The sequence below is a fragment of the Poecilia reticulata genome, chromosome 20 (assembly GCF_904066995.2).
Source record: "Poecilia reticulata chromosome 20, P_reticulata-male-v2, whole genome shotgun sequence".
Classification (NCBI taxonomy): Eukaryota; Metazoa; Chordata; class Actinopteri; order Cyprinodontiformes; family Poeciliidae; genus Poecilia; species Poecilia reticulata.
The window spans coordinates 11,193,444-11,218,424 of record NC_088849.1 but is presented as its reverse complement, the minus strand read 5'-3'; the positions used below and the strand labels follow the sequence as shown (position 1 = coordinate 11,218,424).

At 39.7% G+C, this 24,981-nt stretch overlaps 1 protein-coding gene across 1 annotated transcript; it reads right to left on the bottom strand.

The window, feature by feature from the left end:
* Positions 1-8,473: 8,473 nt before the first annotated feature.
* Positions 8,474-24,493, bottom strand: mtmr6 (myotubularin related protein 6). The gene is made up of 15 exons (XM_008396118.3): positions 24,270-24,493; positions 21,757-21,888; positions 18,029-18,191; positions 16,852-17,009; positions 15,911-16,039; positions 15,085-15,219; positions 14,854-14,986; positions 14,638-14,747; positions 14,432-14,557; positions 14,298-14,347; positions 13,552-13,645; positions 13,352-13,458; positions 12,865-12,999; positions 12,622-12,748; positions 8,474-9,158 (listed from the first exon to the last, which is right to left on the bottom strand). The coding sequence occupies exons 1-15, from the start codon at positions 24,291-24,293 to the stop codon at positions 8,808-8,810; spliced, it is 1,974 nt and encodes a 657-aa protein (XP_008394340.2). The 5' UTR covers positions 24,294-24,493; the 3' UTR covers positions 8,474-8,807.
* Between the last annotated feature and the right edge of the window lie 488 nt (positions 24,494-24,981).

Genomic DNA, 24,981 nt, shown 5'->3' with positions numbered 1-24,981 from the left:
GGCAAGGCGCCAGCGTCTGTCCTCCACTCCCTCCCCCATCCCTTTTCTCTCCTCCTCCTCCACCTTGCTTGTTACCAATTCGCTGTTTGCACTATTTGTTAAACAGACAACTTATTCAAACTCCCACAATTCACTGCTTGCATCCTACGTTATACAGGTTTACTGTGCATGTTCCAGGACATGTGGCCCTTTCATTTACATAGATGCTTTACTTAGATAGGACTCCTCTTGTGTGTGTTTGGATGTGTTTGTTTCATTGTTCCTTCTGGTCCACAGATAAAGCTTGATAATGCTCATACTTTCAGTATGTTTTATTAATTTACATGTATAATAGGTGCCACAATGGCAAGACAAACGTGAATGAAAACACTGCCGAAGACAAAAGAACCCCTTTGTATATTGCTGTGTTTGTTTCCATTTTTGTCTAAGGAATTTCAAATCTGCCCTGCGACAGACTGGCGACCTGTCCAGGGTGTACCCCGCCTCTCGCCCGGTGCTCTAGCTGGAGATGGGCACCAGCAACCCTCCCGACCCCACTGAGTGACAAGGGTGTAAGAAAATGGATGGATGGATGGATGGATGGATGGATGGATGGATGGATGGATGGATGGATGGATGGATGGATGGATGGATGGATGGATGGATGGATGGATGGATGGATGGATGGATGGATTTCAAATCTTTCAAATGGTTATAAAGTTGAGTTTACACACTTTTCACACTTTGTCAGGAAACACCCACAAACCTCAGAGTATTTCATTGAGATTTTGTGTAATAAATTAGGGCACTGTTGTGACTTTTTTACACTTATATGTTGTTCAGTATGATAAGTGACTGATTTACAATTATATGTTAAGCATAAATTACATGATTATTATTAATTGAATTGAACATGATTGTATATAATTACAAGGATGAAGTGACATATATTTAAGTGCAAGACATGATTTATTTGAATAGAAGAAGTCTTTTATTTTGAAGAATGCTTAAGTATCTGGTTCTGTTTTGTCACTATCTTGCTTTGTTGATATTTTGGTTGGCTTGGTTACGAACAGCTGTTGCCCTTATCAGCTGTCGCCGTTTTCGCTCTTCAATAAAGAACTGAACAGAAAGGTTCAGTAAAAGACATACGAGCCTCCGTTTTGTTTGAAGAAGCTTCACTCCGTAACAGGCACAATTTGAAAAAATAAAAAGAAACAAAAAAATAAAACATGAAATTAATTTTTTTTTTTTTGCGTTACTAATTAAAATTTAAATATGGCATTCAATTGTATTCATCCCCCTTTTTTTCTAATTTTTCTAAATCATATCCAGCCCAACAAGAATTTAACTAATTACTTAATCTCAGAATAAATACAGCTGTTCTAGCTACAGAAATTATGCAAAAAATAAAGCACCATCACAAACTCAAAGCAACAAACCAGTGATACAGTCATGAAGAAATGTCAGATATGGTCACATATTTGACAGAACAACATCCACAGCTTCATTGAGAAGTGTTAAGTTTTTCATCCCAAATTGGAGAGTATGAAGCAAGTATAAAACTACAAAACCCGTCATCCCCTTGAAATGACAGGTTAATCACAAAAGCAGCCAACAGGTTCATAGCTACTCTTTAGGAGCTGTGAGATCCACACTTAGTTGGGAGAATCTGTTGATAAGACGGTTATCAGTTGACCAAAAATCTGGCTCAAGTGAATGTAAAAAAGAAAAATCATAAGAATTCTTTTCTTTTGGTATCAAAACCATCTAGGGAACGTGTCAAACATGTGGAGGTCCAGTGCTGTAGTCCGATGAAATTAACATGCTGAAAGACTAGGTATGATCTAAAACTAACACTGCCCATTTCAATGAACATACCATCTTAACAATGACAAATGGTGGTGGCACCAGTATGGTATGAGGAGGGTTTTCATCCGATAAAGAAGATGACCAGTCAGGGCTGAAGCAAAAATGGATGGAGATAATATGAGACAAACCTACAAAAGCGTGTTAAAGACATTAGACTGGTGTGGAGAACCACCTTACAGAAGGATGACAACCAATTCAAAAAGTGCTGTTCCCTGATGCTCCCTATGCAATGTAATTGAGCATAAACTATTTTACACATTGACAAAGCGCATCTTTCAAACAATTATCCCTGGATTTTATGCTGTACCACAAGAAATTACAGTAGTGCTTTAAAATCAAAAGTGTCTTATTTACCGAGGCGGTACTGTCTTCTCAAGTTTTGAGAAACACTGGTCTAAAATTTAACAAGTTGCATTGGAAGAGATCAGGTTTCCCCATTTTAACTGCATATGATAGACTTATAAAAGTAGCACACACACACACACACAGATACACACCCTCACACACATCACAGCCTTTTGTACAGTTTGGGCACACGTAAAAGCCATATGGCCTCTGGTCCCCCATATGGACACCCAGGGCCAGGTGTCTGAAGCTATGGCAACGCTTTTAACTGCCCCCCTGTCAACCTAAATCAAGGTTTGTGTTACTGGTCATGAAGCCTCATTGGTTCCTTGACAACCAGTAGAGCTTCTGTGAGCATGCACAACAATCAGCTGCCTAGGAAAACATAATTTACAAGTTCAACTCCTTGAACTTTGATACTTTCCTCATTCTACTATTTACCAAGCAAACACTATAAACACAAAATGTCCTACTGGTTAAATTAGGTTGTTTTTGATAATCTTTGTAAATAATCCCAATGTATTTTAGGCCTGTAAAAAAATAAAATAAAAAATCCAGTTTGCAGCTCTGATGTGACTCTTTGTGGTTCCTCTTTTCACTGCCTATTTTTGTCTCCCAACCCCCCGTGAATCTCCCCGGTACCCCGACCCACTTATATACCTTCTCTCCCATCCCTACATCCCTTCTCTATTCCTTTTCTCTTTCTCTTCCTCCTCCCCCTCTTGCTCTTCAGCGTCTGCAGCCACAGGCTCCCATCTTCCAGACGACCACAATGAAACAATGTGCGCATTCATGAGCCCAAGGCAACACACACCTACACAAGCACATTTTCAGGGCTTCCCCGCAGCGAAGCGCTAAAGCGCATCCCTCCTTTGCTTTCAACCTTAAAAAGACAAGAGAATCTGTCTGCTCACCCAGGTTTTCAGGTACAGCAGACACGTAGGGCAGAATGTTGTGCAGACTTATCTGTAAGTCAGCTGGCTAATGGATGGACTTGGACCGAGCAGCAGATGGCTGGTGGATTGATAAGCGGAGACTGACAAGTAACTTCAGCTACTGCATGATGAGACAGAGGATTCTGATCAGCTATTAGGACGGAAATGTACCCTACTTAGGCTGCTTAACTGCCGGTAAATTATTAAAGAAAATAGCAACGCAAGTGCATTACACGCTCAGGACCATTATCATAAATGTTGATTCATATGTGTAGAAAGAAGTGAGTTTAATTATCAGGTATTAGAATATTGAAAAAAGGTGCACTTATGTGCATTGTGAGCTGAGAAAAACAGCTGTTGGCACAAACAGGTTTTCTTGGATTCTTGGAAAATGCAACATGTGCTGTCTTCTGATGGTCGGTTCATTGCTTTCCTAGTGTTAAGAAGAAAAGAGACAGATGCATGCAACAGAAAAAGCACACGCCTGGTTCCCCCCCACCCACGCAGCCTAACTAGGGTTCCCGTTTCAGCCCCTTGAGTGAAGCTTAGCACTAAGTGGGACAGTTAGAGGACATTTTCTGTCTCTGCCTCCATCATGGTTGCCTATTGAAATGGCTTTTTTTTTTTTTTTTGTCTGTAACGCATGTTTTCTTTGCTGTTCAGTGTGCAGTCTCATTTACACTAAAAAAACACTTTTTACTGCCTGGGACAAAGAATGAAATTAAAAGGTTAATATGTTTGGATAAGAAAATAATGCATTTGAATTCAAATTCTGACTATAGCAGAGACTGTAATTAGCTTCTTTGTTTATGCTCTTGTTTTCATTGAAAATGATCGTGATTATACAATTAAATGCCTTTGTTATTAACTCTTACTAATCCAATGTTAGCTTGATTTGAACAGATTTCCACTTTTTTGTCATTAAGACTCAATCATCAGGGTTTATTACCGGGCTTTGTCCTTATCGTCCATCTTTAATTAACATATTTCCATGATACTGTCAGCTACTAGCGTCACTAGTAGCAAAAGCAAACAGTATTATGTCTCAGCCAACCAATCTTTTGTCTATTTAATCAACTGTAGTCTTTTCATTACTGGTTAAAAAGGGCAGGTCAGACAAACAACCTCTCTAAGCACACACACACTGCTTTTCAGAGAACTTGCCTTTAACCAAATTTCTTTCCACCATATTTGTTTTCCAACTCAGAAATTTTTCCACAGAAAAAAAAACCAAGAGCAATGGTGTTCTTCTTGTATCAGATGTTAACTGCCTGCAGGTTCAACACTCACTAAGAGAAACACTTAATGTAAGGTGTGCGTGGTCTTGACTCTTACTAACATGGCTCAGAGTGGTGTTGATTTCCACCTTGAACTGATTTTACCAAAAGTGAATAGATTTTTGCGTGTCAGTTTAACTTTTACAGCCTTCACTTTGTATCTGTAGGACTAAAGGCGCAAGACAGACAGACAAACAAAACACGGGTGTGGCTGGTTATTCACGACTGAGAGCCAGTGCAATACAAACAAGCTGGCTTTGGCGTTGTTGCAAAGGAACAGATTAAAACGGGCACGCATAAATCAAAACCCACGTTTTTCCTCATCACCACCAATGTCCTGCTGGCCAGGTTTCCGGACAGAGGGTCTTCCAGCTCTGGATTAAACTAAGCCACAGCATGTACAAGTGTGTGCGAGTGCGCGTGTGTGTGAATTCACACATTCACATATGTGTGTACAGTATTAAAACCCCCTGGATTACTGCCTGAGGTCTTTTGTTGCTCAAGGAAACAACAGGGGGTGGTACGAACTGTTATTAAGCTGTCTAAGACAAGGCTTCTGAAACACGTCTGAATCTCAAAGACTTTGTGGTTTCTATTGGTCCTGTTTGATAATTCATTTCACCCTTTCTTGGTCAGAGAATTCTAGCTTGTCCATCACCCTCATTATGCAAACTGATTTGTTTGCAGCCACCTACCTCAGTAAGGACAGTGCCTTGCAAAGGTCTTCATACTACTCGATTTTTTTTTCCACACAGAGTGAGACATTAAAAGCACAAAATTAAATGTCATTTCTTAGCATTTTATCTAATAGACCAACACAAATGTTGCACAATTGGAAGGACATCACGGGTTTCCAAACTTGTCATGAATAAACATCTTTAACGTCAGTTATCTACAAAAGCAACCTAATTAACAAATATGATTTTATCGGCATGTGAAGGCCTCAAAAATGATAAACTTTAGTGATTAGTAACACAAACACCAAGGAACACGCAGCACTTTGAAGTTCAGTGATAAAGTCACGCTCACATTTAAAGCAGGGCGGGGTCATAAAACAGTATCCCAATCTTTGAACATGTCAGAGCACCGTTCAATGCATTATCAGAAAACAGAACCCACATGACACGACAGCAAACGTACTAAGTACACCTAAGCTGAAAGACTGGAAAAGAAGAGAGCCACAGTTCAGGTTGGAATTAGCTATGCTAACAGGAAACGAATAGTTATTCATTCCACACATCTTTCACAAAAGACAAAATGACAGCTATTGTTGAAAGAAAAAGGTAATCAGAAGTTCAACTTGCAGGTTCCTGCAAGCCATGTATGGAACCCAGCAATCATGTGGGAGAAGGTGTGGTTGCAAAATAACACTGCACATTATGGCTATAACTCACCATCCCCAACAACAACACATGGCAGATGTAGAAGTGTGCTCTGGGGAGCCTTTACTTCAGCTGGGATGACAGGCAAGCTGTTCGGAGTTGATGGGAAAACATATGGAGCGGAAAACAGGGAAATCCTAATGCGAAACCTGTTGGAGAGTCTGAAAAAAAAACCTGAGCGTGGTTCGGTTTCTAGCTGGGCAACAACCGCAAACATAATGGATGGCTTAGATGAAAGCTAGATCAAATCCAGATCTGAATGCGATTAAGAGTCTGTGACTTGTGAATCGTTCACGGCCTTCTTGTCCACGCAAACTGCCTGAGCCTGAGCATATCCCATGACACACGAGGGACATTGAGGTCAGAGAATAAACAGAGCAGCAGTGGCGCTCAATTAAAAAGAGTCATTAGAGTTTTAACCCAACCAAACCACTTCCAAATTCAATTTGACGCATCTTCACAGTGCTCCGGTATTCAGAAGAAAATGTAAACTAATCACATTAGTTTTAAATACTCCCTGATATTCCTAATAAAAATTAGATTAGCCCTGAGCGGGATACCATTAGCTGCAAGGATATTTTAATGAGAAGTCAAGGACAGGAGAGTGGACAAATTCCACCAGCATGCTCAGTGTTATGCACACAGTACAGAAATCTCTTCCAACATGTTGGATCCATTTGTGTTTACTGTACAACATTCTTATCTCGCATCAAGGAGTGCACAGCGTGCAGCAGCATTCATCTGAATGATTCAAAACCTTTGGAGAGCCCTCAGTAGCTTGTCTCGGGAAAAGGCTTCTTAATGTTTAATGTACAATAGCATGCACAAGAAGGCTGCAAGAAAGGAGCACATAATACAGGAGGTATTACAAACATCTCCATGTCAAACTATTAATATTTATTTATAATAAGTCAGCCTCCCCTAGGCATTGCTATTGATAAATCTCAAATATTTAATACTATTCTTATGTGAAAAGTTGAAAAACTGTATCTCAGACCAGGAGAAATGGCAGCTAAAAGCCAGCAGAAAAAAACAAATGTGAATTGAATTAGTTTTTTTAGCAAGCCTTATTTTTTTTTTCTTTCATATTTGTCATTCTGTGCGAATATACCAGCATTTACAGAGAGCTGACACAACATCTTCACACATCATAACACAGCGCGCTGCCAGCCTATCTTTATTCCGAGATCTTACAAATGAACAACGATGGCCTTATTTGCCAATAGATACCGAATTGTCTGATTCTAAATGTCACCCTGTGTGGTTGCTGTGTGCAAGCACAGATCTCTGTTCATTCCAACAGCGTGTGGAGGCGGAATTAAGCAAGAGGTGAGGAGTGAGGCCACTGCGAATGCTGCTTGCACAAATTCCATAAAGTATTTAAAGGCACACTGACTGAAAGAAACACAGCTTAGTTTGACATCGCCCTTTACCTTTGTATATTCTGGCATCCTCTAAGTTTTACATCATGTAAAAAAAAAAAAAAATTGGAGAAGTTGTGTATTTGAAGGGTAGATTCTAATCCAGAGTAGATTTGATCCTTTCTGAGCTCCAATATGAAGCAAAGTTACATTAGTCTGGAATTAACGCCAAACTCCTTCAAAATCGAGGCATTTTCAGCCAAGCCAAAAATACACAGACTTTACTGGGATGTCTTAAGTAAACATCACACTACTAGTCCAAAACATAGATTTACATCATTTACATTTAGGTCAAGTGTATCCCTAAATCCAGAAAGGGTACATGTGTTTGGCTCTTCTTGCCAGTAAATGTAAGTCAGTCACTTTAAGATTAATATTTTTCCTGAACTTCATATTCTGTTTTAGTAAGTGTAGATAAAAAAAAATAAAGCGGAAGAATTTAGGGCGTCTTTCTACAAATGCTTTCCAGTCAAATCCACACTTTTTCCCCCACGTAAAACTCCAGAGTTCTTAATCTTTTCACCAATTCATAGCCTGTTAAAATTATACTTGATTTCATCAGCCTTTCATCAGTATTTTTTGATGCGACCTGGTACCACGCAGCCGTCCTTTCAAAAGGTTAATGAAATGTACATCATCTCTGTGTGAATAAACAGTAAACAACGAGAAAAAAAATAAAAACCCATTTGTTAATATTACAAAATACTGTTCTAAATTAACATGAAACCTACAAAAAACAAAACATGGCAAGCTAGCTGGCTGGATAGATGGATGTTTTATGGATAGATGGAAGAGGACAAATTGATGGATGGATGCAGGATTATAATAAGATGGATGAATATAGGTGAATGTTTGATGACAGATTAATGGATGCACGGTGGAATCAGGATAAGATATATTTTGCAGTGAATTAATGAAAATATGCAACTTCCAGACAATAACGTAGGGATAAAAGAGAAGAGACTGTCGAGGAGAGTTGAGAAAACCAGTGCATAAAGCAAGCAGAACTACATTTCCGGTGCCATTTTTCATCTGCTACGATGTTTATTTTATTTATATTTTTTTATCTGCCAATCAAATCAGAGCAAATTCAGACCAACAGCATCAGATTAGGTTGGCCTCTTGCCTTTAAATGAAATTAAATATGTCCAGAGCCAAAATCTTTGATTTGCCACGTATTTAACCAGGATAAACAGCTGTTTAAAATATCTAGGTCATGTCTTTAAAAATGTGTCAATAGCTGAAAAAAAGTAACAAGATGATTTGGTTTTGAATGAATTTATTTTCTTTTTTTTCCTCTATTAGGCTTTACAAGATTCTTTAAAAAAACAAAAAACAGCTTTTTAATGGTAGGATAAGTATGTGATATTTATGAGGCCTTCCACTGAGATTTAAACTGTACAGACAATATCAGCCACTAGCATTGCGTAATCAGAGTGTAATCACAAACAGAATGACAGCTTCCTGTCCACACGCAGACGCGCACACGCACACACACACACACACGCACACACACACACACGCACACCCCTTCGGTAAAGCCCCCCTCACTCATCCACACCAGTCTCTCCATCCAAAAACACTCCTGCTTTGGCTTCAGCAGGTCATTCGTGCCACGCCAAGCTCCAGACTGACAACAGCTGGCTCCTCTTTGGCAAGTTCACCGTTGCATGTCCCTTCCAGTTCTCCGTAGCTCTGCTTCCTGCTCTCGCTGCCGCTGCTGCCCTCTACTGTCCGCTCCGTGTCTGTACTCTCCATGGCCTCCTCGCCCACTTCGTCTTGCTCGTCCTCCTCCTCGCGACGCTGCACCTCTTTGTGGTTGATGGGTGCGCCTAGGATGAGGGAGTCGGGCCGCGGTGGCAGGGGGTTGGTGCGTTGGTCTCTGGTTGGAGGAGGTGCCGGGGGGTCAGAGGTCGTAACGGGGGTCACACCAAGCTGTTGGAGTCTCTGAATGGATAGTGTGGGACAAAAAGATACATTTTATTCAACCTGGTTGGATTCATTTTTCACCCTTGTGCCTGATTTTGCAACAGGAACAAATGGCGGAGTACAGTGGAAACCGGAAGTTCACATACGCTGAATAAACAAGACTTCTAAAAAGTATTTTTAAATTCAATTGCACCAAAATTGATGTATTTTAAGGCCACGCCTGGAACACACTGCTCTCTTGTTTGACAAGATTAGAAACACATAAGAAATCAGGAAGAGAACTGTGTAGCTGCACGAGCCTGGTTTATCCTTCGGAGCAATCTTGAGACGCTTTGTAGGTTTCGCATTCATGTGCTGAAACGATCATTTTAAAGTATAGACATGATGCGAATGTCCGACCACCATCAGGAAGGAGACAGGCTCTGTGTCCCAGAGATGAAAGTATTTTGGTCATTATCCACAGTAAAACAGGTTCCGTACCAACATGGGCTGAAATGCCACTCAGCGAGGAAGAAGCCATTACTCCAAAAGAAATACGACATCCCAGATTATGGTTTGCAGATGAACACAAGGACAAAATGCCAGATTAAGGCATTCGTTTTTGGAGACATGTCTCGAGGTCTGAAGAAACTAAAGCGGAACCGCTTGGCCATAATGATCATCGTCGCATGAGGAGGAGCCGCGGAGCACGGCGGTGGCAGCATCACACAACATCGAATTTGCGAATAGATCCGACAAGGCGTGTGAGAGTGACGCAGCCAACAAACCTGACAGAGACAAAGTTGTTAGGAGGAATGGGTCAGAACAAACTATTGTGAGAAGTTTGTGGAAAGAAACCCAAAAGGTTTGACTGAAGTCAGACAGCTTCTCTAAAGTTCATACATGTATATTTAAATATATGTATGATAGTGAGTTAAAGTGAAGTCAAATTTCTCAATCGTGAGCATCGACTTGGCTAATGAAGCAGATTCTGAGGTGATATCGCTCTTATATGCCATTTAAATCAATAGTCTAATTCAACACAAGCTACTAAAGATACTTGAATAACTCCAGAACATTTTAAACTCAGTACTGACAGATCTAAACCATAAAGATCTGTAGGGAACCCTATGGCAAGCTAAACATTTATTAAAGTAACAAAGTATTTACAATCTAATAGGAATATCTCACTATTCTGTGGACTTTATTCAAGGACCAACACTGACAAAAAAAAAAAAAAGTCACTTTAAAAGGAATTTGAATCAACCTTTTCTTGTCTATGCAAGGCTTGTTTTTAGGTTCATCAGAGTTCATCAAGGAAACTGAATTAGTAATTCACGGCTTCCTGTTTACGACCCAACGTATTTATCTTGATAGTGCGGGGGGGGCGGAAAAAAAAAAGAAACAGATCTTCAAAGCTTATTAAATGAGAGACGCAGCTGTAGTTAGCACCAGGTTACTACAACAAAGTTGACAGTACCTATATGTCAAATGATTTTTTGGAAAGTTTAAATCTGGAGACAGTGTTAAATGAATCTGTGTGCTCCAACCTGAGCCAGCATAGGAGAAGGAATCAATAAATGTGCTCAAATTAACCACAGAGTTTCCTCAATTTTTTTCCTCAAAAAAAAAAAAAAAAAACATGAAATAAACTTAAGCCTGTGTCAATGTCTGTATGTACAAAATCTAAATCAAAAATATCAGAATCCAGTATTGCAGACAGAATCCTGCGCTCAAATTTAATCTTAAATTAATTACGCAAGTAAATAATAAACCAACCCCCGAAGTGACTGAAGTTGAAACGCCTAAACGTCTTTAAGAATTTGTGCATCATTACTGAAACACAAATACAAAATGCTGAAAAGGAAACCAATGTGTAAAGTGGGATAGCTTAGGAGATTAGAGCAAATTCAGAGCTGCCTGTTGAGGCTCAAACTTGTGAGGGTATTAGAGTTCACATTTGCCTAGAGGTAATGATTCAAAGTGATGCAAATCAAACAAGCCTGAACAACTTTCTCCTCTCTCCACCTATGTGCTGTGATATGGTGAAAAAAATGTCAAAAGGAAGTTGGGGGGTAGGGGGGCGGGGGGTTGGAGGTGCCAATGCTTACAGTGAGGTGCAAGTACTGCTTAGGAAGCCAAATGAATGATCAACAGAGACGTAGTTTTGTGGTCTGTTCTTACAGAAAGGAACACACAGACTTTTTGTAAATTCAGCTGACAAAAGGAAACCCGTCATGTCTTTACTGTACTTTCCTTAAAATCTTTCAAACAATCAACTTAAGCCATGTAAATAGGAATTACACTCCAAACACAATCCAAACCAGTGTTAACGAGTTAGCACACACATTGTGACATTTGTTTATTTACTTGCAGAAGAAAGAAAGGATCATTTAAAACAGAGTTTCCTTAAGTAAATCCTAATCAGACATCAAACTAAATGTGTAAAAATCGAACTAGATATTGGCTGTAGTGTCATGATAAGCGTTTCATATTAGTCAATAAATTGATCATTAATTAGGTTTTTGCTTTAAATACAGCAGAACCGGTGATGTGATATTTCCTGTTCCGATTCACAATTTCCTCTCAAGCTGCTATACTTTTTTGTGTAAAAAGAAAAAAAAGAAAGAAAAAACTATTACCAAGCACTGTCAGGTGAAATCACTCAATCAGGATTACTCATATATTGTGCACAAAACAGAGAGCTTATAGGACAACCAATAACGAAGCAGTTCTGGGTGAAAAGCTCTGCCAGGCAGAGACAACACCTGAGTTTTTTTTTTTTACCAAGGATGAGGGATTCAAAACAAGGGGGTGAGATAGTATCTGGCTCTGATGCAGCTGCAGCAAAACAACTTGTGTGTGTAGCCCAGACAGGTTCTTTTGGGTGAGAGTTCACAAGCATTTAATATAACATGATCAGCAGATGTCAACTTGTAATCATTTTACACCACTACTTTTTTTCTCCTTTCACTCCATGCCATTGTTTTCCATTTTTAAGCACTCATGAGGCTTTATGTGGAAAACCTAAAACTGACTAGCTGCTGCACAAGTTACTAAAAAGTGTGTTTGCTAGGTTACAAGTTGGTTAGTTAGTTTATGCCACCAGCCTTGCTTAGTTGAGCTGAGAGAGGTCGAGAGGCTAAAGCTTCTCCTCTGCCTACATCCACCAGAATGCTATGCAGTTCTGGAAGGAAGTGCATTGAAATCATTGAACGTTCCAATGGACGTATATTGTACTGATACCGATAACGCACCTATCACAATATATATTGTTATTGATTTATTGCCCAGCCTACTAAGACTTGTAAACTCAAATAATAATTAGAACTACAAGAAGTTATCAATGTGTTCCAAGCCCTGACAATTATGGAAGGTCACAAATGTCTTCCAGTGTTATTTTTTTTAAGGGTCAAAATCAATAGAAGTTCACAGACTAACCGCTTTAAGCTAAACATTTCTCAGTATACATGTAAATGTACAACAAGGGAATTCAACTCACAGTCTCCAGAGCTCGCAATGTGCTCTCTGCTTGGCGGCTGTTCTCCTTCAGCGTCAGAGTGGTTTTGAGGATGGACTGCCGTGGATGCATGGACCGATCGAACTGGTGGTACATGTTCCTCCAGAACCTTGGGAGCACAGGATTAAAAAGGCATAGAGGCAATATTCAGAAATAAATACAAAGTAGGAGACCTGTAAAAGTGCAATACGGCAAACGCTGGCAAGTCGTGTGTCTGGTACTGACTTGAAATGGTATGGCAAGGTGGAGGGCTCCAGCACAGGATGTGCTTCAGAGTATGAAGGCTTGTAGAATGGATTCAAGTAGTTCTGCTTTTCACTCATCAGATAGGCCCAGAGTGAGTGAGTTCGCTCTCTAAGCCTAAGACACGGAGCGACGGTTAGCAACAGCAGTCGTTTACACACCAGTTTGTCCGAAACATCTGACTTCAAATGCAATTTTACTACCGATTTTAGTAAAACCTTTAAATACATTGTATTGAATTTAAACTATAAAGTTTAAACAATACAAAAGAAAATGCAGACATGCAGTCCGTCTGTAAAGCTCTTAATTTAGTGTCCTTAAACTTTTGCAACATATTTGCTTTGATAAATCTGACAAGGCAAAAAAAAAAAAAGAAAAAAAAAAAAGAAAGGGGTTTTTGTTTTTTCCAATAGTCTGTTTCAAAGTGTCTCAAAGGGGTACAAATACAAGTAGAGATGTTTACACTTACTGCAGCTCCTCTCTCTGCCTCTGATTGTTCCCTAGGAAGTTTCCATACTGACAAGAGTGCACATGCTCATGGATCTGCAGCAGGAACCACTCGCTGTACTCAAAGGCCTAATGAGAGTGCCATTATTAGATGAAAGACAATCAAGCACATTGAAAGGAGGTAATGCAAATCCGTTATGCTGTCAGCAGATTCGCTCATACTTGCGGGAACTGCTCAGTCAGCTGGTAAACACACTCGAGAAACTGAGTGAAGATCGGAGACACTTCCTTTGGATCCCCGTCCAGCTGGTCACACCTTGAAATACAGAATTAAATTGATGGTCAAAAAAGAAAATAACATCCAACCGTGGGCTCCCGTTTCTGCTTTTTCTCCATGAAAAGAAGATTGCACCAGTTTTTTTTTTTTTTTTTGCCATATCTCCTTTATTCTCATTTAATAAACCTATTTAAGTGACTAAGTTTAGTCACTTGGAATTTGTTTCTACAAATCTTAGAAAGCTTCATTTCAACAGACAATTTGAATGTTGTTTTCAAATCATTAAAAAAAAGTATTATACATTTGTTTAACTGAAAGCAGTGATAAAATATTTTTCGGTTAAAAAAATACAATAAAAATAAGGGAGCAAAAACATAGCCCCTGTGGTTCAGTGTAATAACTGTGAAATATCCAAAAAGTTATAAAAGACAAAGATGAGTTTGGTAACGACCAACAACGATGGCACTCGACAAAATGCAACGTCTGCCACTGGTTTTCACAATTGTTGATCGTGTGATGTGTCCATCATGTTTTCTATGTTTTCATGACGTAAAGCAATTTGAACTGCCTTGTTACTGAAATGTGCTGCACAAATAAACCGGGTTGAATGATTGAAACTTGATTGACAATGTACTCAAGTAAACACATTTAATGAAGAAGGAAATATCTTGGAAGCTGAGTTAGCCTTTACCTGTCTGCAAACTTGTGACCAAAGGAAATCCAGTCTTTCTCTATCAGCACCTGACAAGACAAATGATTATATAACATAAGATTGAAACAACAGCAACTCAGCCGGATAGAGGAGATTTATACCAATATTCATACCATAAAGCCCTTGATGGTGCGATAATAGGGGTCCATGAGCAGTGACCCCAGGGCGCAAACTTGGGCAGTTCTGTCCCATCCGTCTGAGCAGTGAACTAACACACTGGCCCCTTCTACTGTCACCGCCTAAGGAGTGAGTGTGTTTAGAGGAATTAGGCTTTTACTATGAGAAACAGGACAATATTAATGAAAAGACAAATAGTTACCTTTGTAAGAAACACAGCTGCATCTACTACAGCTTTGATATGTCGCAGCCAGCCGCTGTTTTCCAGTCCCACCAGGTAGTCGCTCATGGTGAGAGACCGAGTGCCAATAACTACGAGAGAGAGAGAAAGAGAGAGAGGGAGAGAGAAAAAGAGAAAGACAGTCAGTCAGCATATTAAAGCAAAGAGGTGTCTTGATGTTCATAGCAGCTCCCTTACCTTCCAGTAATTTCTGCAGGCTTGACCTCATTACGTGGATATTTTCGATCCCAACAAACTGAAAGCGGATGTTGGAGTAGTTGTCCTCGTTCTCGTAGCCTTTGCCTGCAGCGCGGTTGGCCAGCGCGTTCAGCTGCAGGAAAATTCCAGTCTTTAAACTCACGTAAACCATTTGTTTATTTTTTTTGTTTGTTTTTTTTAAAGAAAATAACTAAAACATTACAACTTTACCTTTGGCCTCGTGTCCATGACGTAAACAAAGCGACTGTTGTGATTGGCCTTACTGATGGCCTGCAGCATGCTCTCATCTTCAAGGCACCGCGCGCTGAACCCAGAGAGAGGCTGACTGCAGCGACACACTGCCGCCTGTCGCACAAAATGACAGAAATGGCCAAATGTGACGACATTTCGACTACGCTCCATGAGTTACCTGTTATTTATAGTCATGGATTAACATTTTAAAGCCTTCATTTAAATTCCAATCTCATTTTTTTTCCCATGCTGTAAAGCCGATGTGATGAAAGACCAAGCATATCTTCACTTCTTGCCTTTCACCTTTACCTCGCAAGAAAATCCAGCTAACTCGGGGGCAAGCTTGTCAGTCAGTATGCCACAGAAGGTTTCTGTCTGAATTTCCACTTAGAGGTCATTTAAGGTGACTGTGGCATATTTTTGTAATATTGAGCTAATTTAAAAGGATGTTTTTTTAATCGATAGAAAAGGCCCTTATGAAGGACAATTTCTTTAATGTGCCTTCATTAAAAACAGACAAAGAATCCTCAAATAAATTCTGAGTGGATTTGCATGAAACGTGGCTTGCACATTGATGCAAGTACTGCAATCTGACTGTGATCTAGGCTTTTGGTTTTCTTGCTCTTCTCTTTTTGTTCCCCCCACTGTATAGGCATTGTATATTTAAAGCATCCAAAAAGGCCAAACTAGACTTTTGTAACATTGACACATATGATACATGTTATATTTGACATACAATGTCAAATACAAAACAACATCAACTGAAAAGCTCCGAAAAACAGAACTATGCTCCAACAGAAAGTACCTTTTTCTCTTGGTAAAAGTATGTGAGCACAGGAAAGCGTCCTTTGCTTCGGAACTTGGAGCTGCCGACGATGATGGGCTTACTGGCTGTGATGGGAACGTACAGGTCGCGTGGATATGTCTCACACACCTAGAAAACCAACAGAAAAATTTATAGATATTAACGAAACAGAGAGAAATTTCAAACTCTTCCAGCTTAACAAGCCGTTTTGTTTAAATACGAGAAAACGTAGGGCGAACGATGTTCTGTTCTGCGTCCTGAGCAGACGTTTGCCACGTTACTGCTGGAGCTCAAAAGCAACACTAAAAGTGAAGGTTTATCCCCCTCTAGTGGACAACCAAGGTACAATCTTTCCAAATGTGCAACAATTGTTCATTTTTCTGCTGCGTTACAAATTAAAAAGGCTGCAGCGCATATATAGCCCACAACCTTTGGGAAAAATGTGTTCCTATAATAATAATAATAAAAAAAAAAGAATACTTCACTAATACACTGTGTCAAACATGAAACAACAAAGTCAACTGCAACTAATAATGCAGAGTTGGCATTCGGGAAGTCGGAAATGACTTTAGAGTAAACACGTGGTCGGACTGCTGATGCTTCTGTTTCCTTATGGAAGGTTGAGTTTATGATGGTCCAAAGGTTGAAACAGTCTTGAACCTTATGTGGTTGAATTTTTAACCTTTAATTTGCCATAACCCTCCATAATACTGCGTTCTGAACTTTTTCATACAGCCAATCAAACACAATCACACAGCATTTTTCGCCAGCTGCATCTTTCAGGCTTCAAGGCCAACAAATCCTAAGCTGACCTAGATAATCATTCTACCAGAGTAGAAGGCACCAAATATGAGATGCAACAAAAATGGGTAAATGTGCCAACAACTTCTGTGAGCGATTATATCAAAGATTTTTTTAAATTACTTTAGTTAATGGTCTACCTTGTAGTCTCTGTTGACGTCAGTGTGCTGCCATTGGTCATTGGGGACGCCCATCCTCTCAAACTCCGCCCCCAGGTCGATGAGCTGCCAGCCCTCCTCTCTCTGCTGATCGTTTTGCTTGGGGTTGTAGGAGAAAGCGTAGAGTTCCTCGTAATGCACTGAGACAAATAGAAAATGCATGTCCCAAATTCCAGTCGGTATGTAGTTTTAAGCGTACTTTGTCCACAGAAACCTGTTCAAGGAGGTTTTCTGGGTATTATTTTCTCACACTGATCCATTTCCACTGCAAGATTCAGGAACATCGGATTACCAGGGTAGAAATTTACATTACTTACTGGTTTATTATTTCCAGCATTTGAGTTCACTCTTCTCCCAAATAAAAAAAAATACTTTATTGCTTAAAACATTTTGAAAACTACAATCTCCGACTTCCACTACTATGAAAAAGTGCCAGCAGGCCAAATAGGATTTCTTATGCTTTTCTTCTCTCTTTACAAAGTTCCTTCTTTTATTTTTCTTTTTTTTCCCCTAAAATTCCACCCGATACCAAATAACCGCTTGTGATATCTTTGACAGCAACAGCTGCAATTGTTTTCGTAGGCAGAGAGTCTTTTCCATCCTTGCTGAGGAATCTTTAACCAGCTCCTCTTTTGCAGAGTTCTTGGCTAAACTGGAAGATTGTCAAGCACAATGTCATGCTTTTTAAGGTCAAGCCACAGCATTGTAACTGGAAGTAATTCCAGAGACTTTCTAATGCACTCAAAACTTTATGTTGTTTTTATCTAAACACTGAGAGACAAATTTTGCTGGTGTCTTTTGGATCATTGTCTTGTTGAGCTTAGAGTCACAAAATTATGGCAGCATATTCTCCTCCAGGATCTTTTGCTGGAGAGCAAGTGAAACTAAACTAAAACAAGCGACTAATCAGAGATAATTAAGGATTTAACAGTTGGGGGTGATTAAATTTTCATATAGACCCAGGCAGGCTTTGGTAGCCCTTTCCCCCTTGAACACAGAAAATCGTACTTCCGAAACTGCTTTTCGAATGTATTCAGGTTATCTTTGATACTAAAACACATTTCCACAGTGAAAATCAGCGAGACCTTTTACAAGCACATACAAAAAATTAAGTAAATAAATAAAAAAAAAAATCAGGAGACCGGACGGTGAAAATCACCTGGCCGCAGCAGACGCAGCAGTGAACTATAGATGTCATGGCAGTCTCTTTCCCTCTGTACTACAAAATTAACCACCCTGAAGTTCCGACACTGGATGACCAGCGGGCAGCCCGAGGTGGTCAAGCTCTGCTTCTCCACCGAGGCTATATGGTGGTGCAAAATCTGGGGAGAAAAAAACAAGAAAAAAAGGAGAGGACGACATTTGATTATTTTCAGCAGATGTCGGAAAAACCCGAATGATCCTCCCTGCGCAGGATGTCGGGTAAACCCTCAAGAGCACGTCTGAAACTGTTCTGAAATGTGCTCAACACAAGCAGGCTTTCATAAACTCTTAATACGCAGCAGATTATATTCCTCGGTGTAGTTTGTTCCCCACCCCTCATAGGGAATAATTAAAACATAGACTCATCTGCATAGGGTAATGATAAATAGAGGACACTGAGATAAACAGAAACATACACACACACACTTGTGCAGCCTTAATGTTGACAGCACCAGCTGTTAAGGCATTCTCTCACATGCTGTTTAATATTTTAGGAGGTTCCTGTTGAACTCTGATAAAATTTCTCCCCTGGACCCTGCAGACTGATCACAAAATGACTTCCCACACAACTCACACATGCAGTGTCATGCACTTTTCGTGTCTAAAGACACACACAGGAAGCAGCAGACACGGAAGGACGCGGATATGTTTAAATTTGTAAAATAACAAAAAAAAAAAAAAAAAAACAGAAACCGTTTCCATCTCTCAGCACAATGAGCAGGAAACAGGGCCAGAATGAGGTGAGATTTTGGATTTTTGCTGCACAGAGCATTTTAAACCACACAAACCCTTTCCCACAATGCAGTTCAGGACCAAGCTCTTGCGTCAATCGGCAAACTAAAGGCTGTATTAGTAGAGAGCATTTAAATAAAATTAGTGATATAGGCTATTTATAAAATTGTTAAAGATTGAAAAATCAGCACTGCACACTGCTCATAGGAAATTGCGCATTAAAATGCAATTGGAAAAGGATGAACTGCTGAAATAGATCCTGTTATTGCTCTGGGCTCATTAGAGCTCTAATGATTTCCTTCCTAAAGTGTTTCAACATCCTTCTTTATACCCTCACACTGCTTATGCACAAAAACAGTAAATTATATTTTTTTTAAAAATCTTATCGGAATCATCTGAGATCGTCTTTCAGATCACGAATGAAAACACACACACACACACGCGCGCGCACATACACATACACACACACACACACACCTCCTCCTCTCCAGTACGCAGAAAAGCCCGAATGGAAAACGTGCTACTGCTTCTTAGGTGTTATTATGAAACTCTAACCACAGGTAGTCTGCGGGCTTGCTTTGCAATGTCTCTGTTAAGGAGAGATAAAAGCAGTGGGACACTGAGGCTCCTTTATTTTACTGTTTCAGTAAAATTGTCATTTATGGACTTGGATTGCAACTGAAGCATCTAAACTAAAATAGTCTAAACTAATTAGGCTATTTGGTCTCTTTTAAATTTACCTTTGTCTCTCGCTCACTAACTGTTGGAGACACTCTTTAAATGCAAAGGTTTTCTCCGGGTCCATTTGAGGAAAAAGGATTAGGGTAGTATTGCTCACCCCTGGTATAGAACAACATACAGTGCTGCTTGAAAGTTTGTGAACTAGTTGAGCAGTTTATATTTTTCATTATTTTTACCATGATTTTCTTATTTTCTCATTACCAGTTTTTAAATATGAAATGTCAGGTTTATGTTGTTCATCAATTCTATTCACTTGTTTTGAGGAAAATGTGCGAGTTGAAAGCAAACTAACTGAAAAATGGAATCAGAGCATCTGCAAAAGTAAATGAACCACAGCTGCACTGGTAAAGTCAACTAGGTAAAAAAGACTCAGGTGAAACACATCAGAGCGCTCAAGTAATCAGTTAAACAGACAAATCAAATGAGACATCCTTGGGAAAGGTTTTGGGCCACACTGGTTAAAAGGGAGAGGACCAAAGTGGTTTGGTTGGTTGTGTCAAGGCATAAAGAACAGATCGACAACGCTGAGAGGAAAGGAGACGTCTGAGGACATCAGGAAGAAGGTGGTGACAGCCCATCAGTCTGGGGAAAGCTACAGGAACATCACTAAAAGATTCCAGCTTCATCCATCCACTGTAAGACAAACCATTTACAAATGGAAGGCACTAGACATCACCGCAACTCTGCCCAGAAGTGGACAGCCACCAAAACGTCCACAAAGAAACACCAGAAAAATAATAATGCAGTTAAAGGCCAACCCACGCATCACCTCTAGAGAGTTGCAGACCTCTCTGTCAGCGTCTGGGATAAGTGTACATGCATCTACAATCAGGCAAAATAACAATAGACATGGTATTCATGGGAGAGCTTCTAGAAAAAAGGCTCTGCTCTCAAGAAAGAACAAAGTTGCCCGTTTAAACTTTGCCAGAGAGCACTTGGACAAACCAGAGGCTTTCTGGAAGTCCATTCTCTGGATGGATGAGTCCAAAATGTAATTATTTGGCCTCAATCAAAAGTGCCATGTTTGGAGAAAAGTCAACATTGCACTTACAAAAAAGTACCTCCTCCCTACAGTGAAGCATGGTGGTGGAAATGTGAAAATCTGGGCCTGCTTTTCTGCCTCCTGACCTGGACGACTCCACCTGGACGAACCATCAGTTCCCAGGACTATCAACAAATTCTTGACCAGAATCTCCTGCCATCAGTCAGGGAGTTGAAGCTGGGACAGAAATGGATTATGCAACAAGACAATGACCCAAAGCATTCCAGCAAAAGTACCAAGGAATGGCTTAAGATACAGAAGATTTGCACTCTAGATTGGCCCAGTCAACGTCCGGATCTCAATTCCATAGAAATGCTGTGGCAAGATCTGAAACGGGCAGTATGTGCCAGATGTCCCTCCAACCTCTCTCAACTGACAGAGTTCTGCAAGGAGGAGTGGACAAAAATCCCAAAAAGCAGATGTGAGACACTCATCTATAGTAACTGAAGATGTTTGATTGAAGTAATGGCTGCAAAAGGACGAGCCACAAGGTACTAACTGAAAGAGTTCACATACTTTTGCACTTGGCAGGTTGTCCGTTTTTCACAGATAAAATACTTTTGTTGAATAAATAATGAAAATGTGTATCTTTTTTTTCTTTGTGTTCCTTATTTGGAAGGTCCGCATTACAATTTGAGCTTTGGATGTTCATTTCACATGATTATTATCATTTTTCTTTGGAACACAATATACATGTTTGGGTGGTTCACAAACTTTCAAGCAGCACTGTATATGTTGTTCCTCTACTGAAAGACTGGCAGAGTGTAGAAACTCAGATGGCAGAGAAACTGTAACGACCGCCGCAGGCCTTCTTGTCTGCACGGTTGCAGCTGCAGTGCCGTCTTAAGATAACATATTTGTGTGAAAGTGACTGAAATATTTCTAAGAACGTAGAACAAATAGGACCAAGTTGTTACTTTTTACCTTTACATTATGAGATTGTGAGAAATGATTTGTGCAGTTTCTCTTTTTAACCATCTATCTGCGCACCATTTGGAGCCTTACCGGCTCAGACAAATCCCGTTATCTTAGTTTAAAACCAGTAGGCATCCTGCACCGACTGCACCGCCATCCCCCAACGACTCTTTGAGAATCCTAACCGTGGAGTCGGATCCAAACTTGTGAACACATAAAAGACAAGCAGACGCCTCGCCGCTCAACCTACTCACCCAGATCTCCTGGCCAGCAGAGGCTGTGTTGTTGGAGCCGCTTTCCACGAAAATGAGATGCGTAGCGGTGAGGTACAGTGTGCCATTTGTGGATTTGTTGCTGAAGCGATCCACCAGCCGCACCTGCTCCACCTGCAGACACACAAGTGTGTGAGCCCTCAGCAGGAAAGTCTGCTTCTTTGGCTGCACATCGGCCGTGTTAAAGACAAAGAGATGAATTATGAACACCTGAGAAAACAGAACATAAGGTGGGTAGCACTTGGTGCAGGTCTATTACATGACGCTGACCACCTGGCGTTGCTATCGGCTGCCAGATATTTTATAATACAGACAACAGTGACTTAAAAATAGAGAACAAAAGTTTAACCATTAACCGATTAATTTTGTAGGAATGTCACAGATTTATTTTTTCTGATAGGAAACTCTCATATCCAATTAATTAAAAAAAAAAAGCATGTACCTTATCTGTTATAGTATAAAAATACCTAAAATCAGCTTTTTTTTTTTTTAAGAGGATCCAACGTTATCTTGCTTTGGTAAACTAAGGTTTGCTGTTGTTAGATGACAAAAAGTGGAAATGCTGAAGGGGCAATGAGATTTTTTTTTGCCTGAATGTGAGTCTCCATTTCTTGCCATTGCTGCTAAATATCCAAAACTGCGTTACACCACATTAACTCTGTCAGTGTTGACTCAGACTTCCTCTTCCTTCCTGCTGTTATGCTGTTGTTCAATGATACGATGTCGTAACGAAGCCTGTCTGTCTCCAAGCAACCCGAGGGTCAGAGTTTTGTCATAAATAAGGCTCCCATTAGATACAGGAAGTCAGGGTTGTGTTTAGCTGAAGGTAGAAGTTAGCAAGAAAAAAAAAAAAGAGGTGGAGGGACAGAGAGAATGTAATGCATTTCTTTTGGAAAATAATCAGTCACTAACACAATCCTTTGTTAATACTCCAACTGAGAATATGTGGTATAGACTTTGCACAAAAGATTCTCAACAGTTTCTCAGTACTGATTTTAGATACCAGGTTTTCTAGATTAACAAAGAGTTGGGACACACCTTGTCTGCCGGTGATCACACCCTCTTAATCCCAGTGTTCATCTTTTCTTTTCTGCAATGTTTTGTGTATTCAACTGGCTTCAAGTTAAGAGGGAAAAAAAAAGTCAAACCATGACTTGTATGATGAAATATCCAAAATCCACACCCTAACTAAACTAAAAAGTAATCTTCTTTAGCTCACATCGTCAAGCCTACTTGACTGGGTAATAATAAAGAAATTATCAGACAGGAATTTTATTTTTTTTAATTTCCCTCGACTGACTCTGATCGGCGATCCAGTTTATCCATTTATTATATTTTAAGCGATTTAGTACTAAGAGTTTGCACCATTTTCTTTCTAGAAATAGTCTAACCAAAAAGCATGCGTTTTGTGCCTTTGTATACCAAAGGTTTAACCAAAAACTAAAAAGATATGTGTTATGTGTTAGGGAAATGTTTTGATTCGTAAGCTGAGTAATATTGTAATTCCGTCATTTTCTGTGTCATCCAAAGCCATTACCTTTATCAAAAAAGACTGAGCTTTTTCCCTCTCCTGTACATGTTATAGCTATTAAACTTTTGCAAAACAAAAACAAAAAAAGGAATTGGTCGTAATCTCTACAGATTATGACCAATTACGACAAACATCAGGTTGCACCTTTAAGATGATCAGAAATTGGTATAAACCAGTAAAAACCTGATCGGTGCATCTCTAGTAAAAGCCTTGAAAGTATTAAATATCGGATTTAATCTGTATGGGTTTCACTTACCTTCTCCGCTGTTACAAAGAAATCTGGGTCACTTACTAGAAAAAACCAGTTATTGAGTTTTTTGTCTGGCCAGAAATGACTTAATACTGAAATATAACATACAACACCTGCCATATTGTCAACATCTTTTCAGCTTCAAATGCCTGGCAAAGCTAAACTGAACAACCTGTTTATCTCTGGACTATATCTGTGGGCTATTTATTTGTCATAATTTCCAGAAAAAGAATGTATTATTTGCCAGGACATTGTTATAATAAACATAAATCTGCTAAGGTTATAGAAAAGCTAAAGATCTACAGCTCCGACATACGATCAGCTGCTTTGCAAAAAGGCCCATCAGTCTGCCAGTCTGTCTCTATGGAACTTCATCTTGCCTTGGGGTTTCTATCTCAATAGATCCACCGAGGATCATTACCCAAATCAATAATACAGGTGGTAGCTACTTATATTACGATCTGGGTGTCATGCTATCTGTTATATGGAAAGAAAAAACAAACAGCTAATTGATGCTCGTCACGTCTGCCACCTGGAGCTGTTGAGCGACACCTGCTCGTCGTCCCACTAAAACGTCAATACAAACATATTCAATTCAACATCTGCATAATGCTGAATGTAGCGACATTCAAGCTCTGCAAACAAACCAGAAAGACAGGGCCCGACTGCTGACTGTACCCCATCCAACTGCAAATAGCAAAAAATGTTAGCTACCTTAGGCGTTCGGATATGTTCCATTTCTCCGAGTACAGAAGACTGTCAGCGGCTGCAAGGGTTCACACGATGCCCTCTTGAGATAACTCTATCATTGATTGTTGATAGCCTTAACGGTGGAATTAGCCCCTTTACTTTTTCGGTGGTACCCGATATGAGTTTATTGTCAATTATTTCGGTCCTCCATCCGCGTAAAGTCCCCCACCGTAACGCCAAGACATGGGATATGAGAATTTCAAAATAAGGGCACGGAGCATTTCTGCAGAAAACGTGCTTTGGGACTGGGGAGGCGGGCTCCAATGGAAGATTTCTTCTTGGGTTTTTTTTAATTATTATTTGGCGGTTGGCAAAAAAAATGCTGTGTTGTTAAATTGCTTCGAGAAGGAATACTGATATTAAAGTGAACCCTGCAAGACGAGATACCAACTCAATATAATGAGGTCGTATTACATTGAGATATTATCTCATCATATAGTATCTCAGTGGCAGAAACGGGCTGCTAGGTTACGATTTTACATTTTGTGTGAAATTATAAAACTATTACATGTATTTATTAGTTTCCTTAATTCTTTATCAATACTTTATGTCCTGCTAGGACCTCACATTACTTTAGATGCACAATAATAATAATAATAATAATAATAATAATAATAATAATAATAATAATAATAATAAACAACTAATTACTAAAATTTCCACTACTCAGTGGGCA

Bases quoted from the DNA above. Each gene is read 5' to 3' on its own strand.
- mtmr6 (XM_008396118.3), bottom strand. From the start codon at position 24,293: ATGGAACATATCCGAACGCCTAAG. The intron at 15,220-15,910 runs GTACTTTCTGTT...TTTGTGCGACAG, and splicing joins ACTTTTACCAAGAGAAAAAG to GCGGCAGTGTGTCGCTGCAG. The intron at 12,749-12,864 runs GTCAGTACCAGA...TGTGCTCCCAAG, and splicing joins ACCTTGCCATACCATTTCAA to GTTCTGGAGGAACATGTACC.